This window comes from Saccopteryx bilineata, chromosome 9 (genome assembly GCF_036850765.1).
Source record: "Saccopteryx bilineata isolate mSacBil1 chromosome 9, mSacBil1_pri_phased_curated, whole genome shotgun sequence".
Lineage (NCBI taxonomy): Eukaryota > Metazoa > Chordata > Mammalia > Chiroptera > Emballonuridae > Saccopteryx > Saccopteryx bilineata.
In genome coordinates this window covers 22,691,283-22,711,216 of record NC_089498.1, presented here as the reverse complement: position 1 = coordinate 22,711,216, position 19,934 = coordinate 22,691,283, and the positions used below count along the sequence as shown (strand labels likewise).

Below are 19,934 nucleotides of genomic sequence, written 5' to 3'. Positions count from 1 at the left end.
TATGGAAAGTTATTTCTTTAAATCCTTGGATTAAGACTGGAAGGTAGTAGCAGAAAAACTTTATTTTACAGAGTTCTATTTGACACTGTTTCATGGATTCACCGCATGCTTCAAACCTATCATTTTTTTGTGTTCCCATCTTTGAGATGTCCTACTAATAATCTTAATGACAAGTATATTGTGCTCACCTCCCTTCCCAATTAACAACTATTACTAAACGTATTTTTTAACAACATGGATTTTCATTGTTTGCAGAGTATTTCTGAGTATGAAACACATCCATTCTTCTAAATTTTCTTATTTCTCTTCCTTCTCCCTGGCAAGTTTTAAATCCTGCTGTTTCCTCTTCTAGAACTCTAGAAGAAATTCCATTCCATCTCCAGAAGACACTTAGTTTACCTCTTTGACCTACAGGAAAAATTCTTCCCTCTATTTCAAAGGCCAGTAGAAAAAGTCCGTCCGTCTCCCACAACCCCTCCTTTTAAACCGTCTTCACTATCCCATACCCACCCTACATTCCTTGTGTATTTGAACTTCTCGTCATCACCTTTTAGGCTCCACTCCCCCCACCTGCCTGCATCTGCTTTCATTTCCTCCGACTCCCCCCAATTTCTGCAAAAAAGCCCCGCAAGCTGCCTGTTGCATAACGGCTCCCCCATTACCGTCTCCCTGGATTGTCAGGCCCGCTCCCGCAAGCAGGAATGCCCCTTTTTTGTCCAACCCCTCCTCCCTCCGCAACACGCCCAGCGATTCCCAGAGATCAGGCTCCTCCGGGGATTCTCCAGGCGGGGCAGGACTTGCCACCAAGCCGGTGCCTCGGAGCAGGAAGCCGGGTCCGAACTTCGGTGGCAGAGCCTCAGGGCAGAGCCGGCCCGCTCTACGGGGCGCAGCCCCAAGCACACCGCAGCGCTCGGCCAATCACCGCCGCCATCCTCCCGCTGGGGTGATGTCTTCAGGTGTCCGGGGAGGAAGCCCTGCGTACTTCCAGCCCGGCTCTCGAGCTAGGAGCCACCGGCCCCCGGGCGCGGCGCGCGGCCGAGGGAGGTAGAGTCGGCCCCCGGGGACCGAACGAGCCGGGTGGTGGCGGCGGCCGGACGGACGCCGGACCCAAGGCGTGGGCCTGCGAGGAGGTGGCTCGAGGCCAGGGATGGGCAGCGGAGGGGACGCAGGCGGCCGAGGCCTGGGCGGGGACCAGGCGCGGAGGCCCGGGTTGGGGGGCGGCCGAGCAGCCGGGCGTACTGACTGATGCGGGGCGGGGGTCGCCGGCTGCCTCGGCCAAGGCGCAGAGCTGGGGCAGCCGCTCCCGCCTTCTCTCCCTCCCCAACCCGCTCGCCCGCCCGCCCGCCATACCTTCAGGACCCGAATACCGCCCGGCCGGCGGCTCGCGGGTGCTTCGGGCGGCTTCGGGGGCTCGAGCGGGCCCGCGGGCCCCGGCTCCACCTCCCCCATCGGCGGCAGAGGCTGCACAGGGACTCCCGGCCGGCGCGACGGCGCGCGGAGCCTCGGCGGCGCGCGCGAGCAACCCGCGGCCCCGCCTCCCGCGCCCCGCCAGCCCCGCCTCGGGCTCCGCCCTCCCGCAGCCCTGTCGGACCTGCGTAGCGCGGGCGAGATGCGTTCAGGCTGTCGCCATCCGCATGCTGGCGGGCTGGATGCACGGCGGCGGAGGCAGGCGCCACCGCAGGGCTGGGCCTCCGCTGCCCGCAGCCCTGGCCTTGGGGAACTGAGGCGCGAAGAGTCAGTTCCTGCTGTTCCCGCCTACGAAGTACCGGCTGGACAAAGGGCAGGTGTCAATGATGACAGGACGGTGCTCTCCCCAGAGGGTGGCTCCTGTAACTTGACCCTCCAAAGACGTTTCCTCTCTTTCTACTTCAGAACTAACCTGTCACCCTCACTTCAAAACCATCAACGAATTGTTGAGAATGCTCTCACCTTAGCGAGGACCTTTCTTTTCCTTATTCGAGATGCTTACGACCTTCAGCAAGTCCCACCGAGCCATGTGTACAAAATCTTACCTCCCATCCACATTTTAATTTCCTTTCTCCTCATGTAGTAAAATCAGAATTCGGTTGTCTCAAGCAGTAATATGGTCTGTGAGCCATTTTACTATTTGCAAGGATAATTTAGAAAACCTTGAAAAGTTTTAGTTTCTGCATTGGTGGTAATTTTGGGGTCAGCCAGTGGTCCAAATTTGGAATCAGAAAGGCTGATTCCAAGTCTCAACTGTACCTCTTATTAGATCTATACCCTTGGGCAAGTTACTTGATCTAAGACTTTATGAAATGAATTATCTGCCTAGTAGTTATCATAAAGATTTTGTGCAACATGCTTTTAGCACATGGTAAAGATTCACAGTAGCCATTATAAATATATTTCCAAATTTAAGGTTCACTCAGTTCCTCAGAGTACTCTTGTTAATTGTTCCATATTTTCCTAGGAAACATAGACTTCTTGTTCTTTTAGGTATTCCCTTTGCACAGATATTGATGGATGTTCATTCAAACAACTTGCAAAAATATTTCTTGAGCTTTGAATAATCGGTACTGGTTGGTATCAGCTATTATCCACTGCTTCAGCGTGCTTAGTCCAGACCACCTGTTTTAATGGCAGGCTTAGAACAAGAGAGTTTGCGATTTAAAATAGTGGTGTCTGTGCCCCTCTCTACCGATAAGTATGCTTTTGAAGATACTTTAAATTCCAAGACAAGCCTGACCTGTGGTGGCGCAGTGGATAAAGCGCCGATCTGGAAATGCTGAGGTCACCGGTTCAAAACCCTGGTCAAGGCACGTATGGGAGTTGATGCTTCCAGCTCCTCCCCCCCTTCTCTCTCTCTCTTTCTCTGTCTCTCCCTCTCCTCTCTAAAAAATGAATAAATAAATTAAAAAATTAAAAAAAAAATTCCAAGACAAAATTTGACTCTTGCAAAGATTCTGACCCTATGTTATTTCTTCTTTTAGTCGCTACTTTCTCCCTTTATGTGAATTGCTTTGCGTATACAAAAACTGTCTCCGATAATCATTTCTTTGTCTCATTTTAATGAGTTAAAAATTATTTTTCTCTGTGTCTCTTGGTGTAAGGTGAAGAAAGCTCTTACTTAGGTCCTCTATCTCCTGGGGTTTCTCTCTACCTTGAAATCACTTTCAAGAAAGCTACTCAAAGTGGTTGGATTCCCATTGCAGTCCTTACTAGGTAACTTCTAGCAGGAACACTAGTTTGTAAAGGATGGGCACCAATATGGAGACAGAAATGGACCTAAGGGCAAAAAGGCAGTGGAAAGAATAAAAATGTGGTTCAGAATTAGTGTTTCCAAAAGCCAGTTTTTATTACACATTACCTTTTCCAGATCTCATGAGCAGAGGGTCTTTATTGACTGATCACCTGAAGGGGAAGGATGTCCCAGGACCAGCATTTGAGTTCAGGCTGGGCAAGAGCAGTGGTAGGTATTATTTTTGTTTGTTTTGTTTTCATTAATGGGATAATGGGCTAAAGCATCAATTCAAAATACTGACATATGCTAAAGTTATGTATTTTCCACATTTTAAACAAGTTGTACCTCTTTCAAAAGGAAAAACAAAAAATTACCAGCCCAGATATTACAGGGGATAATTTATGATGCAGCTCTCTTTAAATGTCTCCACGATTTAAGATGCAATTCAGTCTAGTGACAACCAGTTGATTGTTTTCCTTTCAAATCATGTACCGCCATTAACATTTTATACTGTTTCAAAGGTCACATACATTCTCCCCAGTTCAAGGCAGTGTGCATTATGTATGCCAAGGGTTATATAACTACAATTTCTAGAAATGGTAAACAGCTGAGACTAACCCTAAAAATAAATTCCTCTGGGATTTTTTAGTGCAAAAAATCCATCTGCCCTCACTGCAGGTTCATTGTTACAAAAATCACTGTTTGGATCAAGCCAAGAGACAGAAAAGTCGCCAGACACCTTCCTCTCTGTACCCTTCCTCTAAGCTGCTGTGCATCTATCTCTCTCCACCTGGGGACACACAAACACTTTCATCTTGGGAGCTTTTCCTAATCCTCACTACAAAATGAAAACAATGTCTAAACAAGGAAAATTCGTGTATCAGATTTTCATAGAGGAACCATAAGAGGTTACTACATTGGCTTATTTATAGGTTATCCCCACTCTTTCGATTATTACAAAGTCATCTTTAGGGCTAACCTCCTTGTTACTCTACCACAGGTTGAGAGGATTTAGATATGCCTTATTTTAGTTGCAAATAAACAGGCAGTATTTAACTGGCTTCAAGGTTTGAAGGAAATTCTTCCTTGAACAGTTTAATCCTTTTTGAATATGGGACAACTGAACTAGGGGAGGAAATGGCATGGAAAACCCTTAAAAGTGATAAAAATTTAATTTGGTCCTTCTCGATCAGAGTTCAAATCAGAACACTACACATTGTATTAAGTAAATATGTGGAGTCTATTACTTGCTAAATTTTTCTACTGTAGCTTTTATATTTTCATTTAATTACATGTAGAGGAACATGTTAACTGAATTTAATATTAAAAACAAAGATGAATTTTAAGCTATATATATAAGTAAAGATTACAGGAATGTCACATCAAACAGTGCCAAAGGGCTCTTCTGCATAAACTAGATAATTGCCAAGGAACACATCTTTCTCCTCAATTAGGGGACTGTTGCACTCTCCGCCTTCTCAATAAAGGGACCATGAAGAATCATCTGAGTAATAAAAAACCTAAAGCTTTCAACTTCTAACCACTGTCATTTTTATGGAAGAGGTTGTATAAGGGTCTACCGTAAAGTTCTGTCCGTTTCTATCACAAGTTTCGACACGTAAGCACGTTTATTTGGTGCATGCGTGCCTCTCTATTTTTATCACTTAATGTATACATACTGACGTAGCAAATTAACAAACAAAGTTTAGAAAAGAGGCTGGCGATGTTCAATAGGAAGAACATCATACTGCATCATGATAATGCCAGGCCACATGCTGCTTTCGGGGCTCGTCAAAAAATTGCAGAACTAGGCTGGGAAATTGTCATATCCACCATATTCCCTGGAATTAGCACCCTCCGACTACCACTTGTTTTTGTCCTTAAAAATTTTTTTGAAGGGCAGAAAATTCAAAAATGAAGAAGATATCAAACAAGCACTGGTTCAATTTTTCACATCAAAAGATAAAACATTTTTCAAAAATGGGATATACAAATTGCCCTCACGCTGGCAAGAAATCATGAATAATAATGGCAATTATATTATTTAATAAAGTTTATTGACGGCAAGAAAAATTTGTATTTTGTTTTATTCCAAAAACGGACAGAACTTTCCGGTAGACCTTATATAAAATAGATTAGGAAGTAGAACTCGTTTTGGCTAGTCAAGCCTTCCTCTTCCCAGTTACAGATACACACGAACAATTCACAAATAGAAGCTTGTAACTAAAACTCTATTACCACTCCTCATACATATCTCACCTTGACAAGATTTCTTTGCCTTGTGTGAGACACCTTTGAAAAGAAGATATACATGGACGTAATCATAATAGTTAAAATTTGTCTACAAGTTTTGTTTTTTTATTTTTAAGTTGTTCAAATTCCTTTCTTGGTAAGATTTCAATATAAAAGAAACAATTAACAGGTAAGTTTAGCTCAAAGTTCTAGAATAAGAATTCATCCAAGACTTCTCTAATCCACTTGTAAGAACCGAGGAAGCAAATTTTAAATCGTTGAGTATTGACTTTTTATTATTAGTCACTGTTCATAATTTGTTTCAACCAAAAGACAATACACACAGCAGAATTCTAATGCATCCCATGTAAATGTTTACATCCATTTTATTCCTCACTCGCCTCTAAGACTTATCATTTAATTTTAAATTTTTTTTTACATCTCAAAAATATGTCTGCAATAATTAGAACTTCATTAGCTGTCCCACTTGGAAACAGCCTTTTAATATTTTTACAGTAAAGAAGATGTGATGGGGCTTAATGAAAATGTAACTTACAACATTTTGAAAGAAAAGGGACTTTACAGGGACACCGTGGGAGTTCAGAGGAAAGAGTTCAGAAGCTCTTTCCCTTGAGGCCCCCAAAGAGAAAACAAAAACAAAACACACAAAGCGCAACAGCAGGTTCCAAAAACAAAAACGGATAAATTCCAAGGCTCCATCTTGAAGCCAGAATTGGCCTCGTGGAAGTTCACGAAGCAGCTATACAAGCTGCTTCAGCATTTTCTACTGATTAAGTGTTCCAGGTCCTGGAACCCCATTGATGGGACCCACTCATTGCTATTGCTTGAAAAATGAGTTACTTCCAGTTCTACAAGCAGCCCCACCCTCCTGAGCCAACGCTGGTCAGAGTGTTTCAAACTTCAGCACATTCTAAGCAATTCTTTCAATGACCCTTCCCACTCCCAAACTCATGAGAACAGGCATGTACCACCTCTCCACCAACCACAAAGTTTGTGAATATCCATTATCTGCTCTCTAGCTCTCTCAGTTTAGGACAATGTGGATAAAATACATTCACTAGAAAAAAAAAATGCATTCAAATTCTTTCCTCTCATTTTCACGGCCCAAATATTTTCCAATGCAGAAGATAATGAAGTTGAACCTCAAAAACAGTATCCCCTAACTGCTAACCTCTTCTAGAAAAAAAAAAAGGAAAGCATGTTATAGAGATAGAAAAACTCAAACCGTTAATGCTAGACAGTTTTAAAAGTCTATTTTCTTGTATGAATGGGACAGACAAGGGGTATGGACCACATCTTTAACCTATCAAGAAGAAAGAATCCCTTCCCAAGTGTTACATTGAGGAATGTTTCTTTACATGAAAGACCTTAAGATGAACAGATGATCACTGTACACAGCATAAAACATTCCATCGACTGTCCAAATCACCTCCAGGTAACAGCACCGGAGCATTGTGGGAGGATCTTCTTGGGTAGAGCACCCGTCCTACAGTTTTTTAAGATAACTTAGATGAATTTTCCCTTAGGATTATTGCGGGGATGGGGAGGAGAGCAAGGGAGAGGATACAAACTTCTCTGGAAAAGGAAAAAATGAGGTAAAAGTGCATGTGAAATTGTCCAAGTAAGTGTGTGTAGGCTCACCGCTTATCACTCCAAAGTTAGTAAAACAGCCATGGAAATCACTCTTTCCTCACAATGGCTCTAAAGTTGTAAATCTATCCAAATTTGCTCCCCCTTGAACGGTTATGCTAGGGAAAGAAATTACTGAAATGTGCAAGTATTCACAAAAATTAAAGAGATTTCTCCATTTAGCAGCAAGGCCAAGTGAGAGAACTAATTCTGATCCTAGAAACTAAGGCACGCTGAAGCTTTCAAAGATCCGATCATTTGAAACAGTCTTCACAACCATCAGTATCCTAGGCAGTTAACTTAGCCTCTAGTCCTTTAGTATGTACGGTGCTTGGGTTCGTTCCCTCTCTGAAATCACGTCATATTCTACACAGCACCCTTTGTGTTAAGGCCATGATTTTTATTCCTTCTAAACAAAGCTATGGATGATCGTATAACACTCTACCTTAAAACTGTGATCACCCAAGGAAACGCTGTTACTAGAACAGACCCTTTCCAGCTCCATTAGCTAGCACTGTCTTATAGCATGGTCGTCAGCAGATTTCTGAGATTCAACTCAGTTCAACTAAAGAAACTCGAGCTGGTTAACTATAAACGTGAGAAAGAAAATAAAGCCTCTACCACAAAGAGGAATGTTAGACAAATTCTATTCAAGAAATCCACTAATAATCTGTTAATCCTATCATGTTTCACAGCATTAAGTGTCCATCCAATGAAATCAGTCTGCAAAGAAACCTTTAAAGGCTATTTTTCATTGCACAGGCAGAGCAGTTGTCTAAAATATACACTAGTCCACACTTACTTTACTGAAAACTATGCACAAGATAATATCCTGTCCTTGATTCAGTCAACCATTTACCCAGCAGAGTAAGTTTTAGCAGATCTTGCTCTTAAATATTAGTAAGACCAGAAAGTTTCCCCTTGGGAGCCTTTTAGTTCAACTCCAGTCTGTCAAATGTTAGGAATAGACTAGCATCTGATACAGAGCTAGATTTGACAAGACACTGAAGATTTTAAGTAAAGGCTTGGTAAAATGGAGGTGGGGGAAATGGATATTTATACGCAGGTTAAAGACCAAAGCCGAAGTAGTCATTATACTGTACTCAATACAGTAATGATTGCCAACATGAATAGCGAGGTGGGCTGACTTTTCCTTTCCTCTTCAGTAGGTCAGATATGGCACCTGTGCACCTGAACGTACACAGTACATTCAACATGTGCCACGGGGCAGCGACCCTACTTATTCCAACAACTCAGCGGTAAGGTCTGAAAACACAAGGATCCTTTCTAAAAAGCACCCTGCACTCTTATTAATTTTACAACAGCTCTAGACCTCATGTCTTTGATGCTGATATTTATGAGACTGGCCTCTCTCAAGAGACCCATTTCTCAGACTCAGGAAGGGATATCCTAACCTATGGTGTCTATTCCTCTGACACAGGAAACAAGGAAGCTGCAAGGCTTCATTCCAACACCATAAACTACAATATAGGAAAGATTTCTTTAACCGTGTGGTCTTTATTTCAGTGCCAGTGTTACAGATACAACACAAATGTTCCAGTTAAAAGAAGGAATTCAAAAGGAATGCCAAGGTCCAAGCCAGGCTCAAGAAGTAAAAAGGGAGGTTTGCAGTAATGGAAGATGACTTCCAATTTGCTCTAAGATGAGTCTGATACTCACTCTTCCCATGAGTAAAGGTGCTTTTGATAAGGAGTCAAATCTTTAAAAGTGGTGAACTCCTCTTTCCACCCATTCGCCATAGTTCATCAGGCAAGTTATGGGTTAGGAGAAACTTTAAAACTTGTGGGAGGAATAAGGGCATTAACCTATTATATCTTTTAGAAGTTGTCCACCCCGCACTTTAAGGGGAATCAATTTTGAAAATCATGGAGAGTACTCATGAATACAGCTTAAGAATGGAGAGAAGGGGGAGCCGGAAGAGCCTTGGAAGTTTCTGTTACAAATAGAGCACCATATCCTTCATGCCAAATCTCAACAAAGCTCTTTTTAACTGCATCTGTCCAGTGTTTACAAACAACCTCTCAAAGTCTGACCAGTTCTTGGTAACAAACATATATACATGTGTGTGTCTGTGTGATGTATACAGCAATGCACAGAAAAGGCTACCAGGAGCCTAATGCCTCTTTCAAACTTTGGGGGAACCAGTAGGAAAAGGCAGGGCTCCCTAATGTCCGTTGTTACATTTCCATTCTGAATGCCAGATGTAAAAAGCGCCTGAAGATGGTGAACCAGCTAGTGAGGAATAAATACCCCACCTCGCCCAGTGCACAGAGAAACACAGTAGAAGGAAGGGGGCAACTCTTTGCTGCAGAGACAGAGTGAGTGTTTTCTTGCCATGGATTCCAGTCCTCTCCTCCAGACCAGCTGCTGTTCCTCAGGGGCCCAGGGAATGTCGGTTCTGGCTGTAAATGTAGGAGGGGTAGAGAAGTGCAGAAAAAGGGAAGAGGAGGAAGAGTGCAAACTAGCCTCCAGAAGCAGCTGGCCTCAACAGTGGAGGAGAGGAGGTTAGTCTTTAACAATGCTTCAAGGTCAGCAATAACTTTAGGAAAATCCTCCGCAACAGTTCTTCTCTTCAGCTCCTCATGCCCATGGTACAGTTGGGGGGGACTTGCCAGCGATCACAACCTCTTTCCCAGAGTTCCTTTGATTGAGTGGGATAAGAATGAGAATGGTGCCGGACCCTCATTGCCAGGACTGAGGGGGGAAGTTGTTCACCTCTGCTAGATCTTGCATTGCTGAGCCCTTGTGATTATATGTGAGCTTGATCCGCATTCGCAGTTGTTGCTGTGAGAATAAAAGAGAATCACAAATTATACTCTGAAATAAAATCTATAGAATCTTTCCGGTTCACAAATATACTTTCAATCTTAGAGGGAACAAATTATTTTAAAGCAAAGCTGTCTCTTAAAAATGACACACAGGTGGCCCTGACCAGGAGGCTCAGTGCATGAAGTGTCAACCAAGTGCACTGAGGTTACAGGTTCAATCCCCAGTCAGTGGACATACAAAAAGCAATCAATGAGTGCACAACTAAAATAGAAAACTGAGTGAAATGAGTTGATGCTTCTCTCCCCACACCCTTGATCAACAGAAGAAAAATTGTTTTAAATGACACACAGGCAAACAACAACAAAAAGCCACCTAATACTCTAGCTATTAGCCACAGAGCCAACGTCACGCAGCCAGGCAGAAGAAGTGCATCTCCAGAGCACATCGCTGGCTTCAAACCTACAACGCAGTAACAGGACAGAACCACTCAGGAGCATTGTCATGGTAACATTCGCTGAGTACTTTTCAAAAAGATTCAACCCTCATGTCTAAGTTTCTAGAAAAATGGGGTAAACATACACTCATTTTATACTCCATATTCAGAGATACTGGTGCTTGCTCTGTAAAACCTATAGTAAATGAGAACATAAACTTGTTTCATTCCCAAAGCACAAAGAAAAATAAAATAATTAACTCACAGGTAACAGCAATAGTTTTAAGAGAACTCAATTTAAGTTATTTTCACTTTATGTGGCAGATTTCAAATGTAAGTGCAGTAAGAAAATTTTTACTCTATGTATCAGATTGTCAAAGGAATTTATAATTGTGCTATATGTACATCCTATACTTAAAGTACAGTAAATAGAGAAAAGAAAAGCGTTATAAGAGGAAATCATACTGGTATTTATGAGGCACTATTAGAAATCTTCCAAGGTGAAAAAACTCTCCAAATCATTTCCAAAAACTGAAAACTAGTCAATTGATTAGTATTATGTAGAGTCAATTTACTTTGAAAAAATAAAAATACTGCCTAATTTATTTCTAAAACTATTTTTCATTTGGCTGCTTCATTAAAATGGCTCCACTTCTGCTACACATCCTTAACGATTACACAAAATGTAGATATTTGATTCAACAAATGTTCTTCCCCACTGCAACTTGTGTAAAGATTAAAATATCTAAGCTCCCCACCCCCAGCAAAAACTAGACCTTTAAGCCTCTAAAGGGAGAATTTTTTTAAAGTTGCACTTTAATAAGATGCCACTAAATCATTTCATTTGTCTGGGTTCTGTTCATTATCTATGGAAGAACAAGGTTGGACCAGAAACGGTCACAGATTTCTTATGACTATAAGTCAAAAAAATCCAGAGAAACAATGCAGAATTTTCTTTCAAGAATACATATATATACTTATACCTTCCTCAGATACTGTCTTCAAATGTGCTACTTACCTTCTGTGGGTTGAGAACTTTAATGACTTGTGTAATGGTCCCCGTATTAAATGCTGGGACAATGCTGCTGCTGGGAGACAGAAGCTGCAGCTGGAATGTCTGGGGAGACAAAGGGCACTCTTCAGAGAAAGCAATACACTTACGACTATGTCTGAGAAGGCAACAAATAGATAAGTCAGACACCCAGATGGTGGTTCAAGTAACAGACTGACCTGCTACTACTTTCTATTTGTTTTCCTGATGTCAGCAGTCCATAGTCTGTGGGTGGACTATCACTTCATGGTATTTTTAAGACCCAATCACTTAGGTCTTTGTTCATGAAAACTAACACTGAGCCACTCTTCCTTTTATGGTAGAAAAGAACTTTATCCTACCAGTTTTCAAAAAGTGACCAATTCTTGTTCTGGCAACAACCTCGCTTAACAGTAACTTATCAACTATGCAGGGAAAAAACAGGTGCTTGTGGCTAAAAGAAAACTACAAAGAAATGAAAAGCTTTCTAAAAATAACAAACCAGCATACCAGTCACTAATTAAAGGCTGGGATCTGGATACTTGAATTTTTGCTTTCTAAAGCCTGCATAATCTTAAATGTGGCAAGCCTATTCCTATATGACAGAGGTGAGGGAAAGGCCAAAAGACCCAGCTGGTACATGGATCTCCCAATGGGGACACAGGTCCTAACAGAAAAGTTATGTGCAGAACTAGCCTACACTGCAAAAGACCTGGGAGAACCAGAAGCCATAGCCTGCTGCAGGCTAGTGGGTTTTGCTTGTTTGTTTACAGAGAACAGAGATGAAAGTGCTATGAGCAACACAGGTAAACCACATTGCCAGCACAACACAGTCTGTATGTAGCTACTCTACATACTAGGACTCTAATAAATCTTCCCTGAAAGTTCAGTCTTCTAAAACATTAATGAGAGAGTAGAGAGAGGGAAAGAGAAAGAAGCAGGAGAGAGAAGAGGGAAACGGGGGAGGGAGAGAGGGAAGTCTACCTTCTTCCCTGGAGCCAAAAATGACAAGAGTAGAGATTTAAACTCAATGCACAGGTTTGTTAGTTTTGGTCTTGGTCACATTCTGTTGTCAAGATAAATAATGTAAGCTAAAATAGTTTATTTACATTTATTAATTACATGTATGATGCCATCAATTATAATTCATACCATTATTTCATATACCACTGAGAAAGAAAACAGGCTGCCAATTAAACTATGACAAGGTGTCAATTTAAAAATGTACCTCAAAAAAATAATAAAATAAAGATAAAAATGTACCTCAATTTCAGAGATAATAAAGAGTAAAAAAAGTAATCATAAAATTCTATGTAATATGACAAGCCACATCATGTTATATAAAGGGCATTGTATAGTACAGCACCAAGAAGAAAGCAATGTCACAGAGCAGAGCTGATGTGCTGCCAGAAGAGCAGCCTGAAGTAACAAATACAAAACCCTAGTTGTAGTGGCTAACATTTCCTGAGCACTGAACCCAAGAAAAGTACTTAGAATAGTGCCAGGGACATAAAACTCATTTATTCCTCCTGAGGTAGATATCCTTAATACCACCCCTGTTTGCAAATGAGGCAACTGAGGCAGAAAGGTTAAGTAACTTGCTTAATGTCATACCACTAGTACTGACACCACTTTGCTACTTCTAAAACATCTACATTCTTCTGGCTTCTAAAATATGCAAGTAAAGAAGATTACAAAGTCAGCAGGAACCACAAATAAAAGGAAATAAATTTCCAAAAATGTGTGGTCTAAATGTCATACTGCTTATGTCACTGCAAAAATTAGATTAGCTTAGACTAAACCAGGAGTTGGCAAACTATGGCCCATGGCCAAGAATGAACTGACATCTGGTTTTGTAAATAATGTTTTATTGGAACATAGCCACACTCCTTCACTTACACACTGCCTGTGTCTGTTTTGTACTATAACCGCAGAATTGATAGATGCAACAGAGACCATACAGCCGAAAACACTATCTTGTCTTTTGCAGAAAAATTCTGTCAACTTCTCAGTCTAAGTTTTTCTTCTTCTTTTTTTAATTAAGTGAGAGGCGGGGAGGCAGACAAACTCCCGCATGCTCCCCAACCAGGATCCAATTGGTAAACCCTCTACCAGGCAATGCTCTGCCCATCTGGAGCCACTGCTACATTGCTTGGCAAGGCCATAGTGCCATCCTCAGCACACGGGGCCAACTTGCTCAAACCATTTCAGCCATGGCTGCAGGAAGATATGAGAGAGAGAGAGAGAGAGAGAGAGACAGACAGACAGAGAGAGAGAGAAGGGAGAGGGGTGGAAAAGCAGATGGCCGCTTCTCCTGTGTGCCCTGACCAGGAATCAAACCCGGGACATCCACACACCAGGCCAATGCTCTACAGCTGAGACAACCGGCCACGGTCTCTAAGTTTTTCTTTACTCAAAAGTTTTCTAAGTACAAATTGGCAGTTACAAAACAGTCATGGGGATGTAAAGTACAGCACAGAAAATACAGTCAATAATATTGTAATAAATACCATATTCCCCATGTATAAGATACACCCTTTTTCAAAACTTTTTTTTTTTTTTAACTTTTGGGGTCTAAAAATTGGGTGCATCTTATACAGTGGTTGTAGTTTTTTGTTTTTTGGTTGTTTGTTTTTTTTTTTTTTCATTTTTCCGAAGCTGGAAACAGTCAGACAGACTCCCGCATGCGCCTGACCGGGATCCACCCGGCATGCCCACCAGGGGGCGATGCCCTGCCCCTCTGGGGCGTCGCTCTGTTGCGTCCAGAGCCATTCTAGTACCTGAGGCAGAGGCCACAGAGCCATCCCCAGTGCCCAGGCCATCTTTGCTCCAATGGAGCCTCGCTGCAGGAGGGGAAGAGAGAGACAGAGAGGAAGGATAGGGGGAGGGGTGGAGAAGCGAATGGGCGCCTCTCCTGTGTGCCCTGGCCGGGAATTGAACCCGGGACTCCTGCACGCCAGGCCAACGCTCTACCGCTGAGCCAACTGGCCAGGGCCAGTTTTTTTTTTTCCCACTTGTGTTTCCTGCTTTTTCACACTTGTTTTTGCGCTCACTGTTGAAGACAGTGATTCATCATCAGACACAGATGAGGACAAGTTAATGGATGGGAGTTTTGACAGTGATGAGGAGTTGTATGAATTTTATGATGAATAAAACTTGAGTTCAATAACTTTATGTAATACATTTTTTTTTCAAATTTTGGGCCCCAAAATTAAGGTGTGTCTATACATGGGGAAATATGGTATGTATGATGCCAGACTTATCCAGGGATCACTTTGTAAATTATATGTCTAACCATTATACTGTACAGCTGAAATTAATATATGTAATATTGAATATCAACTGTAATTAGAAAAAAAGAAAAATAACATCATTTTTCAAGGATGAACATAAACACTCCCCAAACTTAGATTTGGTATAAACAAAATTCCAATTTATAAAACAAGCAGTAACTTTATCAATAGTAAACTAGATATTAATGAAGGAGGAATGTTTCTCTTAGATATATATCAAGTGTTTATTAAGTTTCTACCACTGTATTACCCCAGCCTGTCCTCGAGGCCCTGATCATTAATGGCCTACCTTACAGAAGTCTGCTCTCACCACTACTAGAATGTCCTTTCTTTATCCTACAATACTAAGATTTTTATGGCCAAGTAAAAAGTATTAAAATAACATTCTTCAATAAGCCATAGTAGTTACATTATTGTTAGATTGGGCTAAATGTGACAATATGTACACTAAAATATGTACCTTACCAAATGTGTTTTGAAAATAAAGTCAGTCAATCTTTATTCAAAAGAACAAGGCAAGGAAGGTATTGTATGTAGTACCTTTGGTACTGCAGCCTGGAAAACAAAGTCCGTCATGTCCAGCTCTGTGCTGTTGGAGGCCTGTATCGTTATCACCGTGACACTGGGGTTGGTGTTTGACCGTTCAAAGGTGAATTCTATCTTTAAGCCATTCTTACTGTATGCTGTGATGGAGGGGATGCCTGGGAAAGTACAGGAAGATTAGCCTAACTGTAGTCACTCTAATACTTACAAAATTATTACTGGCTTTCTTCAATTCAATAACTACTTCTCATTGCTTTAATGATAATAACATGAGTAACTGTACCTGTAGCGATGTCATTGAAGAGAGGCTGTGATGAAAGCCCGTCCAACAAGAAAGGGGGCTGGGATATCTGTGGGGCTGAGGCAGGGGCAGGGGCAGCTGGAGCACCTAAACAAAACCGTCTAACATTAATTATCCAGTATGACAAAGCTCACCAAAAAAATATAGGAGAAAATATTATGATCTCAGGTTAAGGGAAGAATTCCTTAAACAAGATGCATAAAGGATAAACCATAAAGGGAAAGAACTTAAAATTTAAACACTTTAAAATGAACAAATGTTCATTAAAAAAATAGCCCTGGCCGGTTGGCTCAGCAGTAGTGTCAGCCCAGAGTGTGGAAGTCCCAGGTTCAATTCCCGGCCAGGGCACACAGGAGAAGCGCCCATCTGCTTCTCCAGACTTCCCCCTCTCCTTTCCCTCTGTCTCTCTCTTCCCTTCCTGCAGCCAAGGCTCCATGAGAGCAAAGTTGTCCCGGGTGCTGAGGATGGCTCCATGGCCTCCGCCTCAGGTGCCAGAATGGCTCTGGTTGCAGCAGAGCAACGCCCCAGATGGGCAGAGCATCGCCCCCTAGTGGGCATGCCAGGTGGATTCTGGTAGGGTGCATGCGGGAGTCTGTTTCTCTGCCTCCCAGCTTCTCACTTCAGCAAAATTAAAGAAAATAAAAAAATTTAAATTTAAAAAAAATAGAAAGAAGCCTGGCCTGTGGTAGCGCAGTGGATAAAGTGTTGACCTGGAACGCTGAGGTCACCGGTTCAAAACCCTGGGCTTGCCTGGTCAATGCACTTATGAGAGTTGATGTTTCTTTCCTGCTCCTCATCCTTCTCTCTCTCTCTCTCTCTCTCTTTCCCTCCCTCTCCTCTCTAAAAAATGAATAAAGACTTTAGAAAAATACTTTAAAAAAAAAAGACCACAGGAAGGAAAAAATTCTTGCTACAAAATAACAAATGATGAGTACTCAGAACTATCATTTATCTTCCTACAATTTAATAAGAAAAAAAGTTGAAGAAAAAAAAATTAAAAGTGGTAAGAGATATGAACAAGCCATTCCCAGAAAAGGGAACCTGAAGGAAAAGGGCATCATGGAGTAAGATGCTCCATCTCTACCAGAAATGAGGGAAACGGAATTGAGAGCCACATTGCGATACCACTTCACACCCAGCACAATGGTGAGAATTCCAATGTCTGAGAATGCCAGATACTGGTAAGAACATGTAGCAATGGGGACTTCTGACTTCTGTCTTAGGGATGTGAACTAGGGCAACCAAATTAGACACAATTTGGCAACAATAGAATTCCTTAACCTCAAAGCTAGTAAATTTTTTTTTTTTTTTTTTTACAGGGACAGAGCGAGAGAGTCAGAGAAAGGGATAGATAGGAATAGACAGACAGGAATGGAGAGAGATGAGAAGCATCAATTATCAGGTTTTTTTGCAACACCTTAGTTGTTCATTGATTGCTTTCTCATATGTGCCTTGACCAGGGGCCTCAGCAGCCCGAGTAACTCCTTGCTGGAGCCAGCGACCTTGGGTCCAAGCTAGTGAGCTTTTTGCTCAAGCCAGATGAGCCCGCACTCAAGCTGGTGACCTCGGGGTCTCGAACCTGGGTCCTTCCGCATCCCAGTCCGACGCTCTATCCACTGCGCCACCGCCTGGTCAGGCAAAGCTAGTGAAATTTTAAGCTAGATGATTCTTTGTTGTGGCAGCAGTCTTGTGCACTCTAAGATGTCTATCAGCATTTCTGGCTTCTACCCATTAAGTGATAGTAGCACCTGCCAGTCATGACAACCAAAAACAACTGCCAAGCCCTGGTGGGCAAAATCTTCTCCAGGTGACAACCAGTGCCTTTCTCACAAATGCTTTTGATTAATTCTTAACATATGTATACAGGAAAACAAGTACAAAAGGTGTGCATAGCAAGAGAGTGTCTAATAGTGAAATACCAGAAACCAAAAGTCTATCATCAAATGATGGATTAAGTAAATTGTGGTAAGATGATAAAATTAAACACTATATATACACAACTGTAAAAATGTGAATGCACTAGAAATAGAGATGATCCTTGAATAATGTGGAGGTTAGGAGTATGAACCTTCTGTGCAGTCAAAAATCTATGTATAACTACAGTCAGACTTCCACCCATGAGGATTCCAACAAAGGAGCTGACCTTTGAATAACTCAGGTTTAAAGTGCAGGGTCAAATGAATTGCATGGGTCAACTGAAAAAAAGTCACTTATAAATGGACCAATGCAGTTCAAACTCATGTTATTCAAGGGTCAGCTGTATACATTTAACATGAATTATTCATAGATTATTCTCACAATGTTTAGCAAAATAGCAAGGTGCAAAAGAATACATTCAGCTATATATCATTTCTAAAATGGTAAAAACTGGCAAAACAGTACTATACACCGTTATCAAGAAAAACACAGAAATAGTAAACACTAAAGTTAAACACTGTTTTAGCATAGATGGTATTACCTCTGGGACCAAGACGGGAGGGGTTGAGGGGGAAAGTACAGGGGAACGTCAACTCTCATAATAATATTTTATTTTACAAGCTAAGTAGATCAAGGTATTCACTGAATGTTACAGATGTTGAATACTGCATAATACAAATTTAGCGCACACACACACCCTGGGAAAGGTGGTAAGAAGTGGAGGGAAGAAATGACCATATTAGCATTTTTATTAAGAACAATGAGGATCATACAATTGAGGACAAGTGATAAAACATATCTATGAACTGAGAGAAATCAGAATTCTAAGTAGAGGCATAAGAAAATTCAGCAAAATAAAGAATGCATTTTATATTTAAACAGATTTTAAATTACTTATGAGATTAACTGAAAACATACCATTTTAAAAGCATTAACAAAATTAAAAAAGAAAGGAAGGGTGAAATATCTTTTTTAAAAACTGCCAAGTACACTAAGGGTAAGAAAACCCAACATACTAAAAATTAGCAAGAAAGGTAGAAATACAGATGATGAAGCAAAGCATAAGAAGCTAAAAACAAATATGATACTGCAGAACATGCAAACAGGCTGCTAATGAAGCATACATAGAAATGTTCATACAGTTCTCCTAGTTTTTATAAAGCTAATCTAGACATTTCCCCACAATTCCAGTTTTAGAAATGTGTTCCCATGAATAATCAGAGGCTATCCAAGGTATATAGGTAATGTATTGGTCCCCTTGGTCCCTTAAATTTTAGCTTTTTTCCCTTTAACAATATAATAGGTAGTTTTCGAAAACAACAGAAACTTCCTGTGCCAATTTCTCTAAAAGCACAAACTAACTTTACTAATTTCCACTGGTTTACATTACTATGTATTAGGACATAACTTAGTAATGGCTTAAAGAATCTAGAACTCAAAAATGGGAAAATACGTTTAAAATACATTATGAATAAGTAAAGAAAAATCTAGGCTTTTTAATATGTTATTTAGTTTTTTCATATAACACTAGGAAAACAAGAAAGAACAAAAACAAAACACTATGACCCCATGATAAATGAGTTATGGATATAAAAGGTATATGGAAAAATGAAATTTGTGTATAATGCAAACGTGGATCCATATGAAACATTCCCTATGGTTGAAATATTTGAAATTAACAAAATAACAGGGCCAATCTTTCATCTGCTGGGGCTTTTAAAAAATGATAGTACAGGTATTGATCGATGACCTATGCAACATACGACCATTCGACTTTATGACCACAATTGCTAGCCACCATTGCTCCGCGTCTGGCAGAGCAAGCGTTGCCCAGCTGGGCGTATGACAGTGTGGACCAGCTTCCAGCAGCACTACCATCTCCGCGTGCACCATTTCAACTGTTATCCCAGACTCGGTACAGCAATTTGTGTTTTGTGTCTTGGATATTTTTCATCAAACCCTTCCCAAGATGTTTACCAAGAGGAAACTGTCTTTGTCTTTGACTTAAAGATTTTTATAACATCATTTCACAGTACTGTACATATAACCTACTCATCTTATGACCAAATCGTGTTACGACCGGTCTGTTGGAATCAATCATGGTCGTAACTCAAGCACTAGCTGTATACAATACTTCGGACTGTACACTGAAACTGATGACAACATCCATTGAGGAAAGGTAAATAACCTTTTCAAGGACCTGCTATGAGTCATGCATGCAATAAATAAGTCATCATTCCTCACAAATACCCTTTCCAGTTAAGAACAGTATTTATCATTTTTATTTTAAATAGATTCAGAAAAACTAAATTAGTCAAAGAAAGTAATCCAAAATAAGAAAAATATGTAAACAAACAATAGTAAGGAATTAAATAATGATACAAACTTCTAGATGAAATATCAACCATTTAAGATTATAATTGTAAAGACTATACTAACATAGAAATGTTAATGTGTCAACAAATAAACCTATCAACTATACACTAAGTTTTTGTTTGTTTTGATTATTCAGTGAGAGGAGGGGAAGCATAGACAGACTC

At 40.9% G+C, this 19,934-nt stretch overlaps 2 protein-coding genes across 4 annotated transcripts in view; both read right to left on the bottom strand.

Moving 5' to 3' along the window:
- PHLPP2 (PH domain and leucine rich repeat protein phosphatase 2) overlaps window positions 1-1,499 on the bottom strand; it is a 79,426-nt gene extending 77,927 nt beyond the window's left edge. The window contains exon 1 of the mRNA XM_066242029.1: window positions 1,351-1,499. Within this exon, the coding sequence (XP_066098126.1) occupies window positions 1,351-1,449 (99 nt within the window). The 5' untranslated portion in view covers window positions 1,450-1,499. The remainder of the gene's footprint in view (window positions 1-1,350) is intronic.
- A 4,216-nt stretch (window positions 1,500-5,715) lies between these two features.
- Window positions 5,716-19,934, bottom strand: part of AP1G1 (adaptor related protein complex 1 subunit gamma 1) — a 94,662-nt gene continuing 80,443 nt past the window's right edge. For all 3 annotated transcript variants that reach the window (XM_066242072.1, XM_066242071.1, XM_066242070.1), the window contains 4 exons: window positions 15,460-15,564; window positions 15,174-15,334; window positions 11,329-11,427; window positions 5,716-9,892 (listed from right to left, as the gene is read on the bottom strand). In XM_066242072.1, the coding sequence (XP_066098169.1) occupies window positions 9,791-9,892; window positions 11,329-11,427; window positions 15,174-15,334; window positions 15,460-15,564 (467 nt within the window). In that variant the 3' untranslated portion in view covers window positions 5,716-9,790. The remainder of the gene's footprint in view (window positions 9,893-11,328; window positions 11,428-15,173; window positions 15,335-15,459; window positions 15,565-19,934) is intronic.